This window comes from Grammomys surdaster, unplaced genomic scaffold, assembly GCF_004785775.1.
Source record: "Grammomys surdaster isolate TR1022 unplaced genomic scaffold, NIH_TR_1.0 126391, whole genome shotgun sequence".
NCBI lineage: Eukaryota > Metazoa > Chordata > Mammalia > Rodentia > Muridae > Grammomys > Grammomys surdaster.
In genome coordinates this window covers 1,167,657-1,187,530 of record NW_021621185.1, presented here as the reverse complement: position 1 = coordinate 1,187,530, position 19,874 = coordinate 1,167,657, and the positions used below count along the sequence as shown (strand labels likewise).

Sequence of the window (19,874 nt, the reverse complement as noted above, 5' to 3'; positions counted from 1 at the left end):
GTACAGAATGCCAGAGACCTAGAGTCATTTTCCAACCCTCCCTTCTCTAATTTTCTTGTATCCAGTCCTTCCTATGATGTTTTGATTCTGTTTCATATGTCATATGTTTCTGGAGTCAAACTGCTGCTCTTTTTTTTTTTTTTTCTAACTTCATACTAACATCAAATTTTTTCTTTTGCACCTAGAATAAATTTCTAATGATATTCTACTTTTGACTTTGTCTTTTCTATAATTATGCCCCAGTAAAGTTACACAGAACCTACCACATGGATTCTCATTTCATATTTGTTAGATAAACAAAAATTATAGAAGTTATTTGAATCTTCGGAGAGCACACCTAATTCATCTTTCTATACTCACCTTTTTCTGGTGACAGTATGTCAGAAACTTGATTTTAGTCCGTGGAATGTGTATATTTGAACTATGGAAAGTCTTTATCCCTGACAGTGATTGCCCTAGGAGTCAGCATGTGATCAGATCATTGGGACATAGGAAGAAATATGAGAATTAAAATATTTCTTTCTTATTCTTAAAGAAAAAAAGCCACCACAGGCTTGCCTCTCTAGGTAAGATTATGAAATAATTTTTTACTAGTATTCTTGATCATGAATAGTTCTAGACTTAAAAAGATAGCAGAATGTTGAGATAGAATCTGGACACTTAACATAGCCCTAGGGATAGGTGCCTATAGTTCCAGAATTCCTGAAGGCTGAAACACAGAGAACATAAGTTCCAGGCTAACCTGAAGAGCAAGACTGTGTTACAAACAAACAAACAAACAAACACACAAACACAAAAAGTCTGGACTGTTAGTGATACCTGAGTTTCTGGATTTATCCCAAAACTTTTGGCCTTCGTTGCCATTCTATATGCTGATAATTGTCGAGTTAGTTTCAGTAATTTTCTAGTACTTGCCACCCATGATTGAAAGTCATTCTTAATTTCTATTTATATCTGAACTACATTTTTCATGAAGATGATTGATTGGAGCACAGCATATAATAATCATACAGTCTTAATATATAATAAATATTATATTGTTTAGTTTCTGAAGTATTAAATAATAGCAAATAGGTCAAAATAAGTAGCAGATACTATCTAGTTTATATACCAAGTTTTAAAATTCATCATCTAATATGTTCTAAATGAGACTGAGGTACATCAAGTCTAAGTGAGAAAAGCACATTGAGATTATGTATAGGAAAAAATGAGAATGTTTACTTCCAATTCTGTGGCATAGAACATATTGTACACCTCATACACTTCCTTTAAATACCATCTAAGAGTCATCATATCACCTTGAAAGTGTCATGGAAATTGGCTGAATTAAAAATAACAGTCAAAAATACTTTTGTGTTCAACATTTTAAAACTTTTAAGAAAGTTGAATGACAGAATTAGGTTAATATTAAGTCTAAATGGAAGACTTATTGTGCAGTGCATTATAGATATGAAATGAGTAAGAGCAGATATCCATCCTTGAGATACTTTATTATTTAGTAGTGGAGAAAACATGGAAATTATTGATTTCAATTTTTACTAAAATATCGATTAGTTTAAAAGAATATGCAAAGTAAAGGAACACAGAGGGGCAAAATTAATAATATATGTTAAGTGTTGATCTAAGTAAGGTTTTTCAGATAGGAGAATGCTTTAAACTTTGGACTGACTACTTAAGAAAACTAAGATCTGGGGAGATGGTTTCCTGGCCACAGTGTGAGGACCTGATTTCAGATTCTTCAGAACTCATGTAAAACCAAACATGGTAGCACATATCTGTGATTGCAGGGAAGATGGATGATGAAGACAAGACTATCCTTGGAAGCCTGTGGGCCAATTAGCCTCTTATGTACCACAGCAAACAATACTGTCTCAAACAAGGTGGAAGGCAATGAAACCTGATCTTATCTTCTTACCTCTACCATGGCACATGTATATACACAATATACACACACATCATATACACACAGAATTTTTCTTAAAAGAAGGGAATTAGAATGAATTGCAGGGATACCAGGAAACAGACTTTCTGAGTTAAACAATTTTTTTTGCCTAGATTTATACTTTACTTGTTCTGTGACATCAAGGAATGACTTGTTCTTTGCCACTAATATATGTAGTAGTCTGTTCTTAGTGTTTGAAAGTTAAGCCCTAATGTCACTGTAATTGTGAGAACTGTTAGTACTGTTGCTTTGTGCCAACAGAGTGATCAGTGTGGACACCATGCTAATTAATTTACACTCCTTCATATTTAAAAGTCTACTTCTATGAGGTTGGTTCACAATCATTCCAAGTAGATTGGATAAAATTGAGGTACAGTGACGTAAATAAATCACCCAACATCTCATAACAGTCATATTATTAGACTGAAGCAGCACTCAATAAATTTTGTTTCTTTACTAAAATCTATATTCTCAACTTCATTTGCCATACTTCTCATTTGTGGTATTTTTAGGTTTTATTCAGTAACTTTTTCTGTAAGTAGTTAAAAATTATGTAATAGCTTTAAAGAAAGCCATAAGATAATTGTTAATGATGAAATCCTCATTTAAGAATCATGGGGGGAAGAAAACATTTACAAATCTCTTCTGCACCTAAGGCTCAGGAAATCTGAGGAAGAGGAACTGGAAAGATTGTAAGATCTAGGCCATCAAGGAGGGTTTTTTTTTTTTTTCAGATCTTACCTTTGTCCAGTGTCAGAAGCTATACCCATACAGACTCATCAACCTGACTGCATAACATGAACAAAAGCAACACCAATAGACATACCAAGGTGCATGGGAGAAAGCCCACTATGCATCAGCTGTACATAAAGAGCTTTAGGCAACTAAGGAATGCTGGGAATGGGAGAAAGAGTCTTCTGGAAGAACTCAGCAATTCCTTATCCAATCCCAAATGGTCTGCCCTGAAAACATATATAAAAGTAGCAGTATACAGACTGATCAGGTTGTTGTTTAGAGTATTTGCACATATACATATGTGCATATAATAATTATTGAACAAACAGCCATCGATGTGAAAACAAGGAAGATTTAGGGAGTGGAAAAAGATAAAGTGGTGGAATTGTATTTTCACCTCCAAAAGAAAAGAAAAAGCCTTCCCCTGACTCCCCACAAAAAAAAAAAAAATTAAGGAATAGGCAGGCACTGCTTTCATTGTGTCCCATAAGTTTTGGTATGACGAGCCTTTATTTTCATTAAATTCTAAAAAGTCTTTAATTTCTTTCTTTATTTCTTCCTTGACCAAGTCATCATTGAGTAGAGAGTTGTTCAGTTTCCACATATATGTGGACTTTCCATTGTTTTTCTTATTATTGAAGGCCAGCCCTAGTCCATGGTGATCTGATAGGATGCAAGGGATTATTCAATCTTTTTGTATCTGTTGAGGCCTGTTTTGTGACCAATTATATGATCTATTTTGGCGAAGGTACCATGAGATGTTGAGAAAAAGGTATATTCTTTTGTTTTAGGGTGAAATGTTCTATAGATATCTGTTAAGTCCATTTGGTTCATAACTTCTGTTAGTTTCACTGTGTCTCTGTTGAGTTTCTGTTTCCATGATGTATCCATTGCTGAGAGTGGGGTGTTGAAGTCCCCTACTATTATTGTGTGAGGTGCAATGTGTGCTTTGAGCTTTAGTCAAGTCTCTTTTATGAATGTGGGTGCCCTTGCATTTGGAACATAGATGTTCAGAATTGAGAGTTCATCTTGGTAAATTTTTTCTTTGATGTGTATGAAGTGTCCTTCCTTATCTTTTTTGATAACTTTTGGTTGAAAGTCAATCTTATTCAATATTAGACTGGCTACTCCAGCTTGTTTCTTGGGTCCATTTGACTGGAAAATTGTTTTCTAGCCTTTTACTTCGAGGTAGTATCTATCTTTGTCACTGAGGTACGTCTCCTGTACGCAGCAAAATTCTGGGTCCTGTTTACATATCCAATCTGTTAGTCTATGCCTTTTTATGTGGGAATTAAGTCCATTGATGTTAAGAGATATTAAGGAAAAATAATTGTTGCTTCCTTGTACTTTTGTTATTAGAGGTGGAATTATGTTTGTGTAGCTATCTTCTTTTGGGTTTTTGTAAGATTGATTTCTTGCTTTTTCTAGGTTGTAGTTTCCCTCCGTGTGTTGGAGTTTTCCATCTATTATCATTTGCAGGGCTGTATTTGTGGGAAGATATTGTGTAAATTTGGTTTTGTCATGGAATATCTTGGTTTCTCCATCTATAGTGATTGAGAGTTTTGCTGGGTATAGTAGCCTGGGCTGGCATTTGTCTTCTCTTAGAGTCTGTATGACATCTGTCCAGGATCTTCTCGCTTTTATAGTATCTGGTGAGAAGTCTGGTTTAATTTTGATAGGTCTGCCTTTATATGTTACTTGGCCTTTTTCCCTTACTGCATTTAATATGCTTTCTTTGTTTTGTGCATTTGGTATTTTGATTATTATGTGATGAGAGGTATTTCTTTTCTGGTCTAGTCTATTTGGCATTATGTAGGCTTCTTGTATATTTGTGGGCATCTCGTTCTTTAGGTTAGGGAAGTTTTCTTCTATAATTTTGTTGAGGATATTTATTGGCCCTTTAAGTTGGGAATCTTCACTCCTATACCTATTATCCTTAGGTTTGGTCTTCTCATTGTGTCCTGGATTTCCTGGATGTCTTGGGTTAAGAGCTTTTTGCATTTTGCGTTTCCTTTGACAGTTGTGTCAATATTTTCCATGGTATCTTCTGCACCTGAGATTCTCTCTTCTAGCTCTTGTATTCTGTTAGTGATTCTTGCGTCTCTGACTCCTGATCTTTTTTCTAGGTTTTCTATCTCCAGGGTAGTCTCCCTTTGAGATTTCTTATTGTTTCTATTTCCATTTTTAGATCCTGGATGGTTTTGTTTGATTACTTCACTTGCTTGGTTGTGTTTTCTTGCAATTCTTTAAGGACTTTTGTGTTTCCTCTTTAAGGGCTTCTACCTGTTTAACTGTGTTCTCCTGTATTTCTTTAAGGGACTTACTTATGTCCTTCCTAAAGTCCTCTATCATCATCAAGCTGTCTATTTCCACCTCCCCAGTGTGGGGACTGTACTTGTGTCAACATACAGGGCTGTTGGATATGTCTGAGGTCTAGGGTTGGAATCCGGGTCTTATGCTTATATGGCCAACAGGTTAATGGCTGAACTTTTACCCACCCTGAATTGTAACTATAACTAGCACAGTACTGTGTAAATTGTGTTCGTTCTTTATAAATCCTAGATAGGATTGTTACTAGAAAAGACAGTCTCTCCATAAGTAGGCAATTTTTAATATATGATTTGTAATGTTACTGTTTATCAGGCTATATAAAATATTTTTGCCCTTGATTTCTTAATAAATGTTACTAGATTTTCATGTTACTGTATTCTCAGGGATGGGGTGTTTATTTTTGTGACATGTATAGATCACTAATATTTGGGAAGTTTGCTGTATGTATTGCCTCTTGCAATATTTTATCAGTATTTATTAACCTTTGTTTTAGGATGATTTGCTTTACTAAGAAAGTAATATGCAATTATATATTAAGTTGAAGACTATAAACTGTATATAATAGATATGCATTCTAACATTATTATGCTTACTTAATGGCCTTAAAAAATTCATTACATACAGAAAGAAATTCAGAATGATCAAGATTTTCAACTCAGTTCTGGTTGGACCAAACACAACAATCAAGATAAAAGCAAAGATTTTAAGAAAGACATAGGATTTCTTGAAATCAAAGGTGCTGGAGAGAACATGTATAGAACTCAGGTAAAATTTTATGAGCTAGACATTCTCTGATTTTTCCTAAAGAATTATAGAAGAGAGCCTGTTCTTGATAAAAATATTTGAGATCTGAAAGCTAACATATCAACCTATATTTTTAGCCTATGTATTGAGCACATTGGAAGATTTGTATAGGTCTGTGTTTTAGGACTCTTAGATACAATGCATATGTGCCTGTAGAGTTCCTCAGATATGTTATATTCTCAGTACATGCTAATGATTTAACACTTTTGTATGATTGATGTAGCATGTCCTTTATAGAATGTTTCCTCAACTGTCATCTCTGTTCATAAGCAATATAAAGTCAGATAGAGAGTTTACATACATAGAACAAAAAGTTTAAAGCAGAAGACCAGACAACAGAAAAAATCCAGGAAGACTGCAGCTCTTGTGCAATATTTCAGACATTAGTGATAAACAACAACAACAAAAGCATTATTGGTTCTACTGTAGGAAAGCAAGTGTTCATTTCATACTATGTTTAATAGGTCTATTTTGTTAGTTTATCAAATCAGTAACTCAGTAATTAATCTAAACTGAAAGACTTTTATGCGTAAGAAGCTTTTTAAATATATGTGTCTTAAACATGCATTCTAAATTTGTATGAACTGATGTTACGTTTATGGAAGCATGTAAACAAATGAAATTATCACAATTGATGCTGTTTTATTAAACAGAAAAAATAGTTATTTTGTCAAAGATAAAGAGATTATTAAAATAAATTTAGGAGGGTACATAAAACTAACAGAGATTTCTCATATCTAAAACAAAGTAGTTTGTAATACTTAGTATTCTAAATTAAATAAGCAGGTTTACTAAGTATATCTGGTAAATTATTATTTTTAAAATGTGGCAAAGTAATGCATATGTTTTCTGGTCCATTTTGTATAAGAAGGATGTATTTTTTTTTCTTTTTATTGGATGTTTTATTTACATTTCATGTATTATCTCCTTACCCCATCCCCCACCCACCCAGGAACCCCCTATCTCCTCACCCCTCCTCCTGCTTCTCTGTTGATATACCCAAACTACCCAACCCATTCCCACCCCCCCACCCTCAAATTCCCACCCCCTGGGGCGTCCAGCCTTCATGAGGTCAAGGATCTCTTCTCCCACATATGCCCAGCAGGGCCCTCCACTCTTACGTATACAGCTGAAGCAATGCATCCCTACCTAAGTGCTCCCAGGCTGGTGGTTTAGACCCTGGGAGCTGTGGTTGGTTGGTATTGTTGCTCTCCTCATGGGGCCACAAACCCTTTCAGCTCCTGCAGTCTTCACTCTGATTCCTCCATTAGGAACCCCATGATCAGTTCAAAGGTTGCCTGTGAGCATTTGCCTCTGAATATGTCACTCTTGCATACCTCTGAGGAGACATCTATATGAGGCTCTAATCAGCATGCACTTCCTGACTTCCACATCAGCATCTACCTTTGGTGACTGCACATGGGATGGATACTCAGATGGAATGGTCTTCAGACAGCCCCTCCTTCATTTTCTGTCCCTCACTTTGTCTCCATATTTGCTCCCTTGAGTATTTTGTTGCTCCTTCTAAGAAGGACTGAATCACCCCCACTTGGTCTTCCTTCTTCATGAGCTTCATGTGGCCTGTGAGTTGAATCTTGGGTATTTCAAGGTTCTGGGTTAATATCCAATAATCAATGAGTGAATACCATGTGTGTTCTTTTGTGATTGGCTTACCTCACTCAGGATGATATTTTCTAGTTCCATCCATTTACCTAGGAATTTCTCGAATTGATTGTTTTTAATAGCTGAGTAATACTCAATTGTGTAAATGTACCACATTTTTTGAATCCATTCCTCAGTTGAAGGACATCTGGGTTCTTTCCAGCTCCTGGCTATTATAAATAAGGCTACTATGAACATAGTTGAGCATATGTCCTTGTTATATGTTCGAGCATCTTCTGGGTATATGCCTAGGAGTGGTATAGCTGGATCCTCAGGTAATGCTATGTCCAATTTTCTGAGGATACACCAGACTGATTTCCAAAGTGGTTCCATCATCTTGCAGTCCGACCAACAGTGGAGGAGTGTTCCTCTTTCTCCACACCCTCGCCAGCATCTATCACCTGAGTTTTTAATCTTAACCATTCTGACTGGTGTGAGATGGAATCTCAGGGTTGTTTTGATTTGCATTTCCCTGATGACTAAGGATACTGAACATTTCTTTAGGTGCTTCTCGGCCATTCGAGTTTCCTCAGTTGAAAATTCTTTGTTAAGCTCTATACCCCATTTTTTAATAGGGTTATTTGGTTGTCTGGAGTCTAATTTCTTAAGTTCTTTGTATATATTGGATATTAGCCCTCTATCAGATGTAGGATTGGTAAAGATCTTTTCCCAATTTGTTGGTTGTCATTTTGTCCAATTGACAGGGTCCTTTGCCTTACAGAAACTTTGCAATTTTATGAAGTCCCAATTGTCAATTCTTGATCTTAAAGCATATGCCATTGGTGTTCTGTTCAGGAACTTTTCCCCTGTGCCCAAATATTCGAGGTTCTTCCCCACATCTCTTCTATTAGTTTCAGTGTATCTGGTTTTATGTGGAGGTCATTTGTCCATTTAGACTTGAGTTTTGTACAAGGAGATAAGAATGGATCAATTTTCATTCTTCTACATGTTGTCCTCCAGTTGAACCAGCACCATTTGTTGAAAATGCTGTTCTTTTTCCACTGGATAGTTTTAGCTCCTTTGTCAAAGATCAAGTGACCATAGGAGTGTGGGTTCATTTCTGGGTCTTCAATTCTATTCCATTGATCTCCCTGCCTGTCTCTGTACCAATACCAGGTAGTTTTTATCACTATTGCTCTGTAGTACAGCTTGAGGTCAGGGATGGTGATTCCTCCAGAAGTTCTTTTATTGTTGAGAATAGTTTTCGCTATCCTGGGTTTTTTGTTATTTCATATGAATTTGAGAATTTCCTTTTCTAATTCTGTGAAGAATTGAGTTGGGAGTTTAATTGGGGATTGCATTGAATCTGTAGATTGCTTTTGGCAAGATGGCCATTTTTATTATATTAATCCTGCCAATCCATGAGCATGGGAGATTTTTCCATCTTCTGAGATCTTCTTCGATTTCTTTCTTCAGAGACTTGAAGTGCTTGTCATACAGATCTTTCACATGCTTGGTTAGATTCACACCAAGGTATTTTATATTATTTGCAACTATTGTGAAGGGTGTCATTTCCCTAATTTCTTTTTCAGTCTGTTTATCTTTCATGTAGAGGAAGGCTACTGATTTGTTTGAGTTGATTTTATAACAAGCCACTTTGTTGAAATTGTTTATCAGGTTTAGGAGTTCTCTGGTGGAAGTTGTGGGGTCACTTCAGTATACTATCATATCATCTGCAAATCGTGATATTTTGACTTCTTCCTTTCCTATTTGTATCCCTTTGACTTCTTTTTGTTGTCTAATTGCTCTGGCTAGGACTTCCAGTACTATATTGAATAGGTAGGGGGAGAATGGGCAGCCTTGTCTAGTCCCTGATTTTAGTGGGATTGCTTCAAGTTTCTCTCCATTTAGTTTGATGTTGGCTACTGGTTTGCTGTAAATTGCTTTTACTATGTTTAGGTAGGGGCCTTGAATTCCTGATCTTTCTAAGACTTTTATCATGAAGGGATGTTGAATTTTGTCAAATGCTTTCTCATCACCTAGTGAGATGATCATGTGGTTTTTTTCTTTAAGTTTGTTTATATTATGGATTACATTGATGGATTTCCAAATATTGAACCATCCCTGCATTCCTGGGATAAAACCTACTTGATCATGATGGATGATTGTTTTGATGTGTTCTTGGATTCGGTTTGCTAGAATTTTATTGAGTATTTTTGCATCGATGTTCATAAGGGAGATTGGTCTGAAGTTCTCTTTCTTTGTTGGGTCTTTGTGAGGTTTGGGTATGAGTGTAATTGTAACTTCATAGAACGAATTTGGTAGTGTTCCTTCTGTTTGTATTTTGTGGAATATTTTGAAGAGAATTGGTATTAGGTCTTCCTTGAAGGTCTGATAGAATTCTGCACTAAAACCATCTGGTCCTGGGCTTTTTTTGGTGGGGAGACTTTTAATGACTGCTGCTATTTCCTTAGGTGTTATGGAACTGTTTAGATAGTTTATCTGCTCCTGATTTAACTTTGGTACCTGTTATCTGTCTAAGAAGTTGTCTATTTTATCCAGGTTTTCCAGTTTTGTTGAGTATAGGCCTTTGTAGTAGGATCTGATGATTTTTTGAATTTCCACAGTTTCTGTTGTTATGTTACCCTTTTCCATTCTGATTTTATTAATTTGGATACTGTTTCTGCCCTCTGGTTAATCTGGCTAAGGGTTTATCTATCTTCTTGATTTTCTCAAAGAACCAGCTCCTGGTTTTGTTGATATTTTGTATTGTTCTTTCTGTTTCTCTTTGGTTGATTTCAGCCCTGAGTTTGATTATTTCCTGCCTTCTACTCCTCCTGGGTGTATTTGCTTCTTTTTGTTCTAGAGCTTTTAGTTGTGCAGTCAAGTTGTTAGTGTGTGCTCTCTCCAGTTTCTTTTTGTAGGCACTTAGAGCTATGAGTTTTCTCCTCTTAGCACTGCCTTCATGGAGTCCCACAAGTTTTGGTATGATGTGTCTTCATTTTCATTAAATTCTAAAAAGTCTTTAATTTCTTTCTTTATTTCTTCCTTGACCAAGTCATCATTGAGTAGAGTTGTTCAGTTTCCATGTGCGTGTGGGATTTTCATTGGTTTTGTCATTATTAAAGACCAGTCTTAGTCCCTGGTGCTCTGATAACATGCAAGGGATTATTTCAATCTTTTTGTATCTGTAGAGGCCTGTTTTGTGACCAATTATACGTTCTGTTTTGGAGAAGGTACCATGAGGTGCTGAGAAAAAGGTATATTCTTTTGTTTTAGGGTGAAATGTTCTATAGATATCTGTTAAGTCCATTTGGTTCATAACTTCTGTTAATTTCAAAGTGTCTCAGTTTAGTTTCTGTTTCCATGATCTGCCCATTGCTGAGAGTGGGGTGTTGAAATCCCTCACTATAATTGTGTGAGGTGTAATTTGCGTTTTTAGCTTTAGTAAAGTTTCTTTTATGTATGTAGTTGCCCTTGCATTTGGAGCATAGATGTTCAGAATTGAGAGTTCACCTTGGTAGATTTTTCCTTAGATGAGTATGAAGTGTCCTTCCTTATCTTTTTTGATTACTTTTGGATGAAAGTCGATTTTATTTGATATTAGAATTGCTACTTCAGCTTGTTTCTCGGGTCCATTTGCTTGGAAAATTCTTTTCCATCCTTTTATTCTGAGGTAATGTCTGTCTTTGTCACTGAGGTGCGTTTCTTGTATGCAGCAAAATTCTGGGTCCTGTTTGTGTATCCAGTCTGATAGTCTGTGTCTTTTTATTGGGGAATTGAGTCCGTTGATGTTAAGAGATATTAAGGAAAAATGATTGTGGCTTCCTGTTATTTTTGTTATTAGAGGTAGAATTATGTTTGTATAGCTATCTTCTTTTGGGGTTGTTGGAAGATTACTTCCTTGCTTTTTCTAGGTTGTAGTTTCCCTCCTTGTGTTGGCGTTTTCCATCAATTATCCTTTGAAGTGCTGGGTTTGTTGGAAGATATTGTGCAAATTTGGTTTTGTCATGGAATATCTTGGTTTCTCCATCTATAGTGATTGAGAGTTTTGCTGGGTATAGTAGTCTGGGCTGGCAATTGTGTTCTCTTAGGGTCTGTATGATGTCAGTCCAGACTCTTCTGGCTTTTATAGTCTCTGGTGAGAAGACTGGTTTAATTCTTATAGGTCTTCCTTTATATGTTACTTGACCTTTTTCCCTTACTGCTTTTAGTATTTTTTCTTTGTTTTGTGCATCTGATGTTTTGATTATTATGTGACGGGAGGTATTTCTTTTCTAGACCAGTCTATTTGGTGTTCTGTAGGCTTCTTGTATGTTTATGGGCATCTTGTTCTTTAGGTTAGGAAAGTTTTCCTCAATAATTTTGATGAAGATATTTACTGGCCCTTTAAGTTGGGAATCTTCATTCTCAGCTATACCTATTATCCTTAGGTTTGGTCTTCTCATTGTGTCCTGGATTTCCTGGGTGTTTTGGTTTAGGATTTTTTGGCATTTTGCATTTTCTTTGACAGCTGTGTCAATGTTTTCCATGGTATCTTCTGCACATGAGAGTCTCTCTTCTATCTCTTGTATTCGGTTGGTGATGCTTGCATCTGTGACTCCTGATCTCTTTCCTAGGTTTTCTATCTCCATGGTTGTCTCCCTTTGAGCTTTCTTTATTGTTTCTATTTCCATTTTCAGATCCTGAATGTTTTTGTTTAATTCCTTCTTTGTGTTTTCTTGCAGTTCTTTAAGGGATTTTTGTGTTTCCTCTTTAAGGGCTTCTACCTGTTTATTTGTACTCTCCTGTATTTCTTTAAGGGAGTTACTTATGTCCTTCTTAAAATCCTGTATCATCATCATGAGAAGTTATTTTAATTCTGAATCCTGCTTTTCCAGTGTGATAGGGTGTCCAGGGCTTGCTCTGGTGGGAAAACTGGGTACTGATGATGCCAAGTAACTTTGGTTTCTATTGCTTATATTCTTGCACTTGCCTTTCGCCATCTGGTTAACTCAAGTGTTACCTGCCCTCACTGTGTAAGACTGGAGTCTGTATTTCCAGTCATCTTGCTTGTGTCAGAGCTCCTCAGAGTCCAGTTGTCTCTGTGGTCTTATGATCCTAATCTCCTGGTTGGAAGAACTCCTGGGTCTCAGGCCACCTCTGGGATCTGGAAATCCTTCTGCTCTGGGTGCAGTGGTTCCTCTAGGATGGCTCAGGATATGATGTCTCCCCAAGTGCAAACCAGCTAGGTGTCTGCTGCTCTGAGTGCAGTGACTCCTCGGCTTCTCTAGGAGGGCTCAGGATTCTGTATCTCCACAGGAGCAGACCAGCTCTGTATCTGCCCCAGCCAAAAGGACCAGGCAGGGATGGAAGGGGAAGAAGGATGTATTAAAACTCACTTTACATTTTAAATTTAATCTCATCTGTTTTACAAACCTATTTTCCTGAGTTTTTTTTATTGTGACTTCTATTAGTTGTGTTGAAGCTATATTTAACCCAGAGTATAATTATTTTTATACACATGCAGAATAAAGTGGAAAATCATAATGAAAATATTAATGATAAATTTGTTCTGAGTGAATATCCCAAAAAGAAATTCAGAGACCTAAGAAAAGATATGAAATCTGTTAAAAAGAGAAATACATTCAGAAGACATGGACATGAGAATCAGGTAAAATTTCATAAATTAAAATACTCATTTTATCTTATAGATCCTTTCTAAATTTACCAAATACAATGTGAGTCATGAAATTTCTTGCAAAGTACATGTACCAAAGTGGTATGAGACATTTATGTAGTGTTTTTTTGAAGGAAACAAAAATGTCTGTTTAAGAACTCATTTAGCCTGGGAAAGAATCAGTCTTAGCAACTTTGAAGCCACCTCTGTGTCATTTCCTAACTCTATCTTCTCCATTTACCCAGAAGTATCCCGTACTTGAAAATTTGTGTTATTTTCCTTGTTTTTCATTTTAATTTTTCCAATTAGGGGAATCCCAAACAGCAGTTAGGTATGACTGTTAATGAATATGTGTAGGTCAATTTTCATGGACATTTTCCTCGCATACATGTTTTGTTGTTTGACTGTGTTACACTTGTAAACGTCATCCAGTTTTGTGTTCATAAGCATTTAGGTTTCTTTTTTGTTTTGTTGGGGGTGGGGCATATTTTGCTGTTTGTTTTGGTTTGTTTGGCTGTTTTGAAATTATCAAACAGTTATGCTATGAGCAATGAATATTCTTTTGCGTGACTCTGGTACAAATGTTCAGGGATTTCTTTGGCTGAGAATATATTCCTGGGAATGAAGTTATTGATCATAGGACAGTGTATGTCACTTGTTCTCCATGATGCTTGGCTGGTTTCCCAAATATTTTTATTTGTTTGTTTTGGTTTGTTTTTCTACACTTGCAAGTGGACGAGCTTTGTCTGGTGCATAGAGCAGAGCTCTGTTGATTAATTGTTTTTACTATACTTGTTGTAATCCTGCAGCCCCCCTGTTTTAATCTATTGGATTTTGTAACATTTAATTCATATTCTGGTTTGTTTAATTGTGGTGAAAATATAGAAAGAAACTAAGAAGAAGGATAAAAATATCCAAAGGAGTTACATTTTAAGGAAAAAGAACAAAAAAGAAGGTTATTGCAAAACTGATGGTGCTCATGACACAATTAGAAGTACGTTAAGAAAGCACGTGCATTACAGAGACCAGGTGAGACTATAAGGATATATGGCTTTCATTTTTCCTTCTAACCTAGGCAGGTAATCTGATCAGTAAAGTTGCTTACTGTATTTAATTCTATGTACTTAAGAACAACTCTTGATTTAGATTAGTATTATTAACTATCTATAGTAATATAGTTTTTATATGAATAAATAGGGAAATTTGGGCTAATCATGATTCTCAAATTTAAGCTGTTTTTTCATAAATTAAACAAAAGGGAAAGAAATATCTGGAAGAGGGGTGGATTTCTTTTTTAATACTTTAAATAATTTTGAAATGATAAGTACATTTTTCCTTCCTTTTGCTTCCTCCAAACCCTGTCATTTACCTCTCTCCATTCTCCTTCAGGTTCACAACCCCTGTTTTCCCTAATTATTGCACACATGTATTACAAATACATATACATATACATATACATATACATATACATATACATATATATATATATATAAAATCTTAAATATAACCTCTTCCATAGATTGTTACTTATGCGTGTATGCTTTTAGGACTGACATTTTGGCACTGGATGATGTGGGATTTGCCTAGGGAAGCTTTCTCCATCCAGTTTGGCATATCCATTGGTGTCTTCCTTGTTCCAGTCATGTTTGGCAGTCATGTTGGTGAACAGTTATGGGTGTAGCTTCTGTGAGACTAGGAGACACAGTCTCACATAAACTCCCTGGTCCCCTGGCTCTAAAGTCACCTTCTTCCTCTAAGTCACCTGAGCGTTAGGTGTGTTTTGTAGGTTGATCTATTGGGACTGGACTCTGAAGCTCTTCCTATTGATTATATGTGGTTTTCTGTAATGGTCCCTGTCTGTTGCAAAGAATTTTCCTTGATAAGGGGTGAAAACTACCCATGTCTGAGGGTATAAAATTGCTGTAGGGATTATGCTGGCTTAGTAAATTAATAACCATGACTTCACTAGCACTGCGTAGTTATTTAGGTTTCTAGTACCAGGCACACTATTCCTCTTGTTGAATGGGTCTTAAATCCAATTAGCAAATTATTGGTTCCTGCCATAGTATGTGTGCCACTACTGCATCCTTAAGATTATTGTGCCATGCTATTGTTTGATGTGGTTCATAGCCCTCATAGCTGGATAGGACTATTGGTTGCCTCCCTTCTTTTGAAGCTTGCATAGAATTTCTGAAGTGTATGATGTCTTCAACAATAGGGATTTACCATCCATCTCTTGGAGGGTACAGATAACCAAGGGCAATAGGAGTAGGCTGTAGATTTTGGAAGTCTCCGGGACAGCCCTGGCCATCAACTCAGAAGAGGTCTTTTCATGTCTGGTATTCAGGGTTTTGTTGAGTTTCTCAAGACTCTTGGAGGAGCACTGTGTGGCTGTTTTTTACAATGGAAAACACCACCTTAAACTACATCTGTATGTAGTTTGTAAAAAAATCTCTCCAAATAAGAATGTTGTTTCTATTCTTGTTCTTTTCTAGTGGGATACAGAACCATTTATAATAAAATTATTTGTCTTTTAAAGCATATTTTTCTTAGATTAGGTTTTTCTAAAATATAACTTTGTTTTACATTCCAACCCAGAATATGTGTATATAGATTGAACCTTCTAAATCCAAAAATCAAAAGCCTGAAATTCTTGAGAATCAAATGCTTCTTAGTGACACATGATGTTGAAAACTTCTGATATAAAGCAGAAAACTATGCCTCACTTCATCTCATGGGCTAAAGAAAACATGTTAGGTAGACTTAAGTAGTGTATAAAATTACCTTCAGTTTATGTATATATAAGAAGTATAATGAACATAGATTAATTTGTGTTTCAACTTGGGTTTTATGATAAGTTCAAATGAAATACTCTTTTAGGTGCTAAAGATATAGCTGAGTGGTCTAGCTCTCTGACATACATGGGGTCCTGAGATCAAAACAATCCAAAGAAATCACATATGAATAGCAAGTAATATTTTCCAAAATTTAAGTGGGTTTTTTATAGTCTTGTATCTTTATGTGTATTAAATACTGTTTTTAGTGCAGTATCTAAAGTTCTTTACATGTATGCAGAAAGAAATGAAGAATTCTCTTCTTCCTGATTGTGCCGAAGAATCAAAGACCAAGGATATCAAGACCAATGTGGATCTCACTGAAGTAAAAAATGCTTTAAAGAAGCAGATCTACAGAGACATATATAGAGCTCAGGTGAGGCTTATCACATTAATACTCCTTCCTTAGAAAGTGCAAATATTTTAAAACAATACAAGTTTTTATGTGTGATTGTTGAGGAAACTTGACTCTCCTCTAGACTCCTATAGAAAATGGACTCTCCCTTATCGTTTTAACTGTTAAAGTGCTGAGGACAGTAGACTGCTTCAGACTTCTAAAGTAAAAATGACGTGGAGTTATTATAATTAATGAGACAATAGAACTGTTCTGTTCCTGAGAATGCTATTATCCTGAAATGATGAAAGTTACTAATTTGAGCCAAAATGAGTATCAGATTAATTATAGCTATTAATTTGTTCTTGAATGTGTTTTGAATGTTTGTCTGAGGGTTTGTGTTTTGTAAGCTGAAATATATTTTCAACTTAAAAAGTTAAAATTTAATTATATGGTTGTTTTGTAGGCTGTCCGATACAACTGCATTAGAGTAGATAAACAGCCTGTATACAATGTAGAGGTAAGGTGTTTGGGGTTGGATGGTGATTGGGGCAAAAAAGAAATGGTAATTTATTGTTTCTAATCAAAAGTGGGTTGGGAAACCATTTTTCTGTTGCAAAATGTTTTCAACACAGCTGTCAATAGTGTTGAGAATAATGAAAATGTACATGATTTTCATGATAGGTGAAATATATACTCTTTTTTCATATTTTATAACTTTTGTAAATACTACTTTTGTGTTAAATTCTCATTCTAACATTTCCAAATATTTTATTTTCTTTATCACTATTCATTCTTTTAAATGGATTGGTTTTTTTCCAACATTTATTGCAATGTTTAATTTTGAAACTTAAAAGTCATATTATGACATTTAAATATTGTAACTTTTTCAAGGCTCCGCAATCACATATACAAGTTACTAAGTTTAGATATTGACATTGTTAGAAATATTTTGACCAAGGAGGAATGTATTTTGAAGCACTTCAGTTACATTTGTATAAATCCATAGAATTGTCTTATGATTCTTTCATAATTGTTACTATATCCAGATCAGAATTGTATATTTGGTGCAGAGTATCTCAGTAGCTTTGAGCTGGTAAGCTATGTTCTGGCTAATGAACTCCAAAGATCCTCATGCCTCTGTCTCCCTAGCACTAGAACTAAAAACATGAAACCAATATGGAGTTTGTTTGTTTTTTTTTTAATATGGGTTCCAGTTACCAAACTTAACATTCTCAAGTTTGGAAGACAAGCACTTGATCTTTCAGATATTTTTTTAGAGGAACATTTTATCTTACTGAAAAATAATATAACAGCTAATAAAATTTTTGCATGTCTTCCAGTTATAAAATACAGTAACTCATATTATTTGTTTTAGACCATAAAGGTTTAAATGTCATGCAACCTGTCAAGTAGTAAGAAGAGGAGTCGTTTATATTACAGATGAGGAAATAAGAGTCTTTTATTCGATCAAGATCTGATCTCAGAGTTCAGTTTTTCTTCTTTCATACATAAAATTATTTTTTCTTAGGTTAAAAATACAGAGTTCCCCAGAGGAATATTAAACTTAATTGAAAGCCTCATAGAGGGACAGTTCTTTAAAGAAGCCATTGAAGAGCTTTCCTCCTTACAAGCCCATTATGTCCCTCCTGTGTGCCTTCTCCATGCCCTTCTAGAGAATGTTCTGCAGGTAAGGATACCTTGTGCACTTAGAATCTTTTTTATTTTTTCAAAGAATGCTAACCTGTGAATATTTTATGATTTTTTTCAACCCATTTTTCTACTTTTTCTATTTTTAACTATATTCAATTACTACTCTGTGAGACATAGCTTGTTATCATCTCAAAATGTCCAAGATCACTTTCTCTTGAAAAAGAAAAGAAAGGATGGTTAGAATATATTGTATGAAAAAAATATTGTTCAATTAAAAAAGAAAAAATAAATGTTACCTGATTTTATTTTCTGTGTCTATAAATAACATAAATGCTGGATTATGTTGATCTAAAATGCTTCTAGTAAGAGTCATTTTACTTTTGGTGTACAGGCTAAATGACTGTAGTTCATAGGAATAGTTAGTGCAGCTTTGGAGAAGAGGCTTTCTATCATTTTCAGCAGAGTACTGGTTTATACCACAGCAGCTATAAATGATGCTACAGGAGTTTTGAAGATGAGCAAAGCTGGTATATAAGGAGTTTCTACTTTGACTTTCTTAAAGTGATCTTTGGGAACTCCATCATCACTGTCATCATGATATGAAAATTTTATATGTGCTACTCGATAACAGTTAAGATTTTCTGATGTGTAGATCACAAGGGTAGGCTAGAATTACTGTTCTAGTTTTAAACTAAATTAACTGATAAAACTGTGCTAACTACATTATTTTATTTATTAATTATTTATTTATTTATTTATTTTAAACAATAGGATAACATAGATACATTTTCTGGTCGATACTTTCATATATTATCAGCTCTTCTTCATCTGCATCCTCCTTGGAAGTCACCAGCCATGTTAAGATACTACTTAGAGCTATTTCAGTGTCCAACTTGTATGAAAGGGGCCTGGGCTCTTATAGAGGTGCTCATCAGGTATGTCATTTCATATGAAGACGTTTTGTCTAATAGGTGTTTTAACTGTGTTTTAGATACTAATTTTAAAAAGTGTCTTCATACTTATAGAAAAATATGAATGCTTGTGTTTTGTATTATAAAACTTTATGAAAAGGACAAATTATGTTGATCGTGTTTGTCAATATTGTGTAAGTATACTAAGTATATAAAATAGACTCCAAATAATAACAAATTTTGAAGTTTTTTGAAAAATCATGATTTTGTGTTTTTTTCGAAGAAAAATTATTGAGTATAAATATCAAAGTTTAGACATTCGTCCATATATACAATATATATTTTAGGGGTTTATGTTATTATAAATAGACATTTGATTTTTTTAATCAGGACCTATTGTTTTCCAGATATGTCATTATTCTACACGTGTCATCTCTCTAGGCCTTCCTTTGTTTTCTGAGTGTTTCCAGGGCTCTTTCCTATGTTCTTTGCTTTAGCTAAACTTGTTATTTTATGATTTCTACTAGAACTTTATTTAATAGTCTTCTTTTATGAAGACTGTTTTATTTATGTATCCACAAATTTCCTTCGTATAAGGGAGAAAAGAGAAGCTAGGCAAAGGTTTGGTCTTTGCAAATTTCTTGAGAACATACCCAGGTTTTGTTGCAGAATAATGGGGAAGAAGCTTACCTCAAAGAGTAATGAGTATAGATGAGCTAAGTATTAGTCCTTTTACTATAAACACTTGAGTCTGAGTCAGCAAAGTGCTTCTCACAGTGTCAGGAGCACCTGTGTTCAGTCCTCTGAACTAACATTTGAAAAAAGCTGATATGGCCAAGAACTGGAGGTGCATGCCTTTAAGCCTTGCACTGTAGAGGCAGAGGCAGGCAGATCCCTGAGTTTGAGTCCAGCCTGTTCTGTAGAATGAGTTTTAGGATGGCCAGAGCTACACAGGGGAACCTTGTGTAGGGAAAAAAAAAAAAAAAAAAGGAAGCTGGTATTCTGACAATGTTCCTACTCAATGGGTAAGACTGGAGAATCATTGAAATGTGCTGACCAGCTAGTCTTA

At 35.1% G+C, this 19,874-nt stretch overlaps 1 protein-coding gene across 3 annotated transcripts in view; it reads left to right on the top strand.

The window, feature by feature from the left end:
- The window catches only part of Slf1 (SMC5-SMC6 complex localization factor 1), a 74,791-nt gene that overhangs the window by 21,575 nt on the left and 33,342 nt on the right, over positions 1-19,874 (top strand). For all 3 annotated transcript variants that reach the window (XM_028760105.1, XM_028760107.1, XM_028760106.1), the window contains 7 exons: positions 5,633-5,773; positions 12,924-13,067; positions 13,959-14,102; positions 16,149-16,283; positions 16,708-16,761; positions 17,773-17,931; positions 18,666-18,829. In XM_028760105.1, the coding sequence (XP_028615938.1) occupies positions 5,633-5,773; positions 12,924-13,067; positions 13,959-14,102; positions 16,149-16,283; positions 16,708-16,761; positions 17,773-17,931; positions 18,666-18,829 (941 nt within the window). The remainder of the gene's footprint in view (positions 1-5,632; positions 5,774-12,923; positions 13,068-13,958; positions 14,103-16,148; positions 16,284-16,707; positions 16,762-17,772; positions 17,932-18,665; positions 18,830-19,874) is intronic.